At 41.9% G+C, this 5,566-nt stretch overlaps 1 protein-coding gene across 7 annotated transcripts in view; it reads left to right on the top strand.

Moving 5' to 3' along the window:
* Positions 1-695: 695 nt before the first annotated feature.
* CUNH3orf33 (chromosome unknown C3orf33 homolog) overlaps positions 696-5,566 on the top strand; it is a 10,105-nt gene continuing 5,234 nt past the window's right edge. For 5 of the 7 annotated variants that reach the window (XM_023524257.1, XM_023524264.1, XM_023524263.1 and 2 more), the window contains exons 1-3: positions 696-837; positions 2,790-2,849; positions 4,313-4,463. In XM_023524257.1, coding sequence (XP_023380025.1) covers positions 724-837; positions 2,790-2,849; positions 4,313-4,463 — 325 coding nt within the window. In that variant the 5' untranslated portion in view covers positions 696-723. Of the gene's footprint in view, positions 838-1,012; positions 1,339-2,789; positions 2,850-4,312; positions 4,464-5,566 lie in introns of those variants that run through there. The other 2 variants (XM_023524270.1, XM_023524261.1) reach the window with 2 other exon arrangements.

The raw sequence follows: 5,566 nt of genomic DNA, 5'->3' as shown, positions 1-5,566 counted from the left end.
ATATGCAAAATGATTACCATGCGTTAACAGCCACGTATTGATTTCTATGATAAGCTCTCTACATTTTAATCAATTAACAGTTCAAAGATTTAGAGCACCTGATATAGGCTTACAAAACTGCGAAAGCTTTAAAGCACAGATCAAACATAACATGCATTTTTTTGTACTTGGGAGGAGGTGGAAGAATGAACTACTTCAATTTCCTTTCTTGCATGGCACAAGTGGCACTCACACCGCGGCTGGGTTAACGGAAGTCACAAACTGATCGTCTTCCCACCAGCACGGCTGAGAACTCCTTCAGTCCCCATTCCTGCCCCACAGGGATCTCACACGCTGTGAGAACACCCTACAAATGTTGAAGGGTCATCGTTAACATGCCTCATGACGGGTTGGGAGACCCGCAAACAGGCGACCCCAGGAGCGAATGGAGGTCAAGGATACCTCCAGGCGGGGGCGGGCGGGGGGGGGGCAGAGAGGACCCTTACCAGCCGGCGCAGCACCCCCTACAGCCGGAGGACCGCCAGTGACTCCCGCCGTCCCCCCGAGGAGCGCGGCGCCCCCTACAGCCGGAGGACCGCCAGTGACTCCCGCCGTCCCCCCGAGGAGCGCGGCGCCCCCTACAGCCGGAGGACCGCCAGTGACTCCCGCCGGCCCCGCGAGCAGCGCGGCGCCCCCTGCCGCCCGCCCGAGGAGAGCGGCGCGGACTCGCGAGAGGCCGGGAACATGGCGGGGCGGCCTGCGGCCCCGTCCTCGCCATCCGCCGACCGAGACGGAACGGCGCCCAACATGGTGGCGCGGATCTCGCAGTGGGCGGACGACCACCTGCGCCTCGTCCGGGTACCGCAAGCCCCGCCGGCTGGGCAGGGTGGGGCGCACGGCCGCCTGGGGCGAGCCTGAAGGCGACAAGCCCGGGGTGGGGGGCTGTCGGCGCCGGGAGGGGCGCAGGGCCGCGGCGCCGGAGTCCGGTGCGGGGCGGCGAGGGGCGTGCGGCGGGGCTGGCTCGCTGCGCGGAGCGGGGCGGGCGCCGCCGGCCGGGAAGACCAGCAGCGCCTGATGCCGCCCGGGCCGTGCTGGGCCCCGGGACTCCTCAGAGAGCGGGACGCAGCCCGGCTATGGGCGCCGGCGGGTCCCTTAGAGGAGTTGGGGGCGGGGGGCGGGCGGCCGGCACGTAGGTCCTGGGGAGAAAGGAGTTTTGTGTTTTTGTTTGTTTGCCTTCTTTTTAATTTTAAGCGAATTGAGGTCACTGGAGTTCGAGTAAGGGAGGGACACCTTAGATGACCAGGCGCGAGAGGACTGTAGCCAAGACCCGAGTGGTGGTGTGGATGGTTTGGGTGTGGGGTATGTGTAAAGAAAGAGAGGAATCAAGGCCGCTGCCTGTTGGGTGGATGGTGGTGAAAGTTGCTGATAAGCAGGAGTTTTAGTAAATGATTTGTTGGGGAAATCTAGAGAACTTTTTGGACATGTGAACTTGAAGATGCGTATTAGACTTCTAAATGAAGACGTGTGAACTTGGAGATGGTCATTAGACTCCTAAAGGTAGTAGATGTTCTGGGTAACTGGTTATAGGAGTCTCGCGTTGAAGGGACGTGAGAACTGGACATATATCTTTGAGAATGAACCTTAAGTAGTTTTTAAAGCTTGGATGACATCTTGGAGCGAGTCAGAAAAGCTACAGGAGTCCCTAGTTTTGAACTGAAACCTGGGGCACTCTTTAACATTTAGAATTTCGGGAGTGAAAAGGAGGATATCAGCAAAGATTAGGAAGGAACAGTGAGGGAGGAGGAGGAAAACCAGGTGTCCTAGAAGTCAAGTGAAGAGAATATTTTCAGAAGGAATGATTAACTTTCTTGAATTCTGCTGAGAAATTGAGTAGGATCATTAGCTTCGCAAATACTCTGCACAAGCAGCGCAAGGCAGGACCGTGTCTGTTTTCACTCACTAGTGCAGCTCTAGTCCATAAAGTAGTGCCCACCACTTAGTGCTAGATAAACATTTGCAGCATTAATGAATAGTAGACATATATATGTTAATTGACAAGGCCTGTAGTTCTTCCAGGTGAGCAGGAAGAGATGCATGGTTTATTTCAAATTGAAAAATGACTTCAGCAGAATTGGGCAAGGGAACAATGTTTAAGTTAGCACATGGTTATGCCAAATAAGCCATCAGAGAATGCACCCTTGTGTATGTTTTCAACTTCGTTTCTTATATACTAAGTTGTATTTACTGAAGGAAAGCATGTCAGATTATCACTCTTGGTGAGAGAGTTGCAGGGTTCTTTTTTTTTTTTAAATTAAAATCCTTTAGGTCTGTTTTGGTTTAAATGAAAAACTATAAAAACATGGCCAAGTTTTTCCAACTGTTTACCCACATATATTTCCCAAGGTACTATATTTTAAAGTTTTGGCGATAAAGTTTTCTACCAAATACTTAAATTCCCACTGTAGACTTAGGGTTCTGTAAGTTACTGTGGACATTGCACAAGAAGTATAAGACCAATTCATGCTTTCAAGGAACTCATGGTTAAAGTAATACAATCAACAGAAAACAATACAATATTATGTGAATAATTACCATCCATGCCAGATTGTTTGGGATAAAAACGGGAAGATTAATGGGTAGGCAGGCAGTTAAGAAAGCTTTTTGGAAGAAGTGGGCCTTTAATTAAAGAATATGCCTTATTTGGATAGTTGGATATAGGGAGGGTGGTCTTTTTTTCCCCCTTCTTATTAGTACGTTTACTATTGTGAATAATAATTAGTGAGAATTAATCATTAAATCTCTTTCTGAAGAGCGTCAGCACCGTAATGGCCATAGCTGGAATAATGTTACTTCTAAGAAGTGTTCGACTGGTAAGTTAAAAAATAAGGCATTATGATAAGCAATAGAGAGTTAATTTTTTTCTCACTTCAGACAGTTTTAATCTCAAGCAGTGTATCATTTTGTTATTCATATTAGAAGCATTTTAGAAGCATTTTAGAATAATGAACATAGAAGTATTTTAGAACAAATGAACATATTTTAAGATCTTGGTTTAAAAGTAACATATCCACAGGATTTTATGGAAAGTAAATTGCACAGCCTCTATTTCCATAATTACTTTCTTCATGCTTAAAAAGGAATCTGAAGAGGATTTAGTTCACTAGAATGGTGTAATCACTAAATTTTGCATTTCAGATGTTGAAGAATATCTCAAAACTGTTTTCCATAGTGGTTTTAGATTCAGATCACAGGTGAATTATGTCCCTTTACACTGAGTAATTTATGCTTTTTCAGATTTGCAGGAGTATTTAAGATCTATTGTTCAATGAATAAAGCAAGATGTACAGAGTAAAAAAAAAAAAATTATGCTTCCAGTTAGCATGTTTTTTGCCCTGTCAATAATGTTTTAATAATAGACATGTGGAAATTCATTTGATGTTTCAAGATTTACAAGTATTTTTGTAATATAACTGATACCTGCCATAGGATGTAATTTTAGTGTCACATTGCAATCTGGCATGGATTTAGTGCTTCTGTGTATGTTTAGTTCCTACATTTATTATTTTATATTGAACTGTTGTCTTTTCCCCCTGACTCCATGTCAGCACCTTTATCTTCGTTTCTTTTTCTAATTTTTTTGGTGCTTTGAACTCATTTTTAACCTCATATATAATAGGTTCTTTCTTATAACACCTCCCTGGTTTTGTAAGCCATTTATTTTTAGCCATGATTATGAATGAAGTTTGTTCCTCTAGTACATTAATGTGAAGACATAGGTGTAAAATATTTACTAACTCCAGGGCATTAGGTGTTAGATATTTAATTAAATTCCTAATGTGGGCCTTTTAGGGGCACCTTTTCCTTCTATAAGATAAAAAATAAGAAAAAAATCTTGTTGAATAAGAGTTTTAATTTAATTTGACTCAGCTTTGTTTATGTTCTCCAAACAGTACCTAGATGACTAGATTGTCCATCTATAGAATAGGATAGTGACTATTTAACTAGACTTGTGTGGTGCCAAGTACAGATCTATATTCACTATACTCACTGCTTTTTGATGAATTGCGTCATATTTTGAGGATGTAAGCTTTTCGAAGTTAGGAGTCTGTTTAATGTTCTCTATATCATAGCCTGAGATAGTAAAATAGTGACAAAAATCTCTAAATGATGTTCCTATAAACACTTTGATTAAATTATATTAAAATGTTAATATGAAATTGTGAACCAAATAAAAATTTTCAATGGTTATATCTTGTTAAATGTTTAGATAACAATTTGACATACTTTTAAACTGAAAATAACAATAAAATGTATTTTTCTCCTTGTAAATCAGCAGACATCAAAATTTACAAGTTCTTCAGATATTCCAGTAGAATTTATAAGGAAGAATGTTAAATTACGTGGACGATTACGCCGAATAACTGAGAATGGTTTAGAAATTGAACATGTTCCCATTACTTTACCTATTATATCTTCATGGAGAAGTAAGTAAGGTGCAAGAATAAGGCTAAATAACTATTTTAGTGCTCCTTTTTTTAGAAGTTATTTTTAAAATAGCAAAGAATATTTTAATTTTTAATAACTCCACACTCTTGGCCTCACATACAGGAAACTATTTAATTTAGTTTTGATTGCCTTTATTCCTATCTCCTTTTTTTCCCCAACCACTCAGTATCTCCTTCAGACATTCAAGCATTCATTCTACAAACATTGAGCATCTATTATGTTCTAGGCCCTATACTAGCTGTATAGTGAGTGCTGAGTGAAACAAACAAGACCACTCTACCTCTTGGAGCTTACAGTCTAGGTGGAAGATAGACAACAAACAAATGATAATTGTCATAAGGGCTATAAAGAAAAGGAGCAAGGTACGAAGATCTGAATTATTGGAGGTCATGTGAAGGGGAACCTATATCTATAAAGTGGTCAGAGACAGCCTCATTGAGGAGTTGGTATTTCATCAGATACCTGAAGAATGAGAGAACATGGGCAGGAATGAGCTTGGCTTTGGTAAGCCATATGACAGATAGCTCCTGTGGCGTGGGCATAGGAAAGAAGGGTACAAGAGTCACCAAAGGAAATTGGAAAGCTGGGCGGGGACTGGATCTGTCCTGCTGCAGTTCCCATTTCTCCCTGTTTCATGTTAAAGACCCCAGCCACACAGACTTGGCCTGCGGCCTATTTGTGTTCTCATGTCCCTGGGCACACTTCTTTCCTCCTGTTGAACTCCAACTGATTCTTTAGTATCGGATTCAAATGTCAGCTCTTCAGTGACTTTCTCTAACTCCCAAGCAGAATGAGCCTCTTAACTATACCCCACAGCAATTCTACACATTTCAATTACAGTACTTAAACACTTTTTCCTATAATCATGTATTTAGGTTTATATCCTCCCACCAAACTATGAGCCCCCTTGTGGCTACCTCAGTATTCACAGTCTCTAGAAAAATAATTTTTAGACAGTGGAGATTTGGTAAAATTTGTCAAATGAATTAATTTAGTTATATTTAAAGATCTTAATATTTGTTAATTTAATGAAGGAAGGAGTTCTGGTTTTTTTACCCTCGAATGAATATTACTCTCTTCA

The sequence above is a fragment of the Pteropus vampyrus genome, unplaced genomic scaffold, assembly GCF_000151845.1.
Source record: "Pteropus vampyrus isolate Shadow unplaced genomic scaffold, Pvam_2.0 Scaffold12, whole genome shotgun sequence".
Taxonomy (NCBI): Eukaryota; Metazoa; Chordata; class Mammalia; order Chiroptera; family Pteropodidae; genus Pteropus; species Pteropus vampyrus.
Note: the sequence above shows the minus strand (reverse complement) of the source record. Positions and strands in the feature narration are given on the sequence as shown.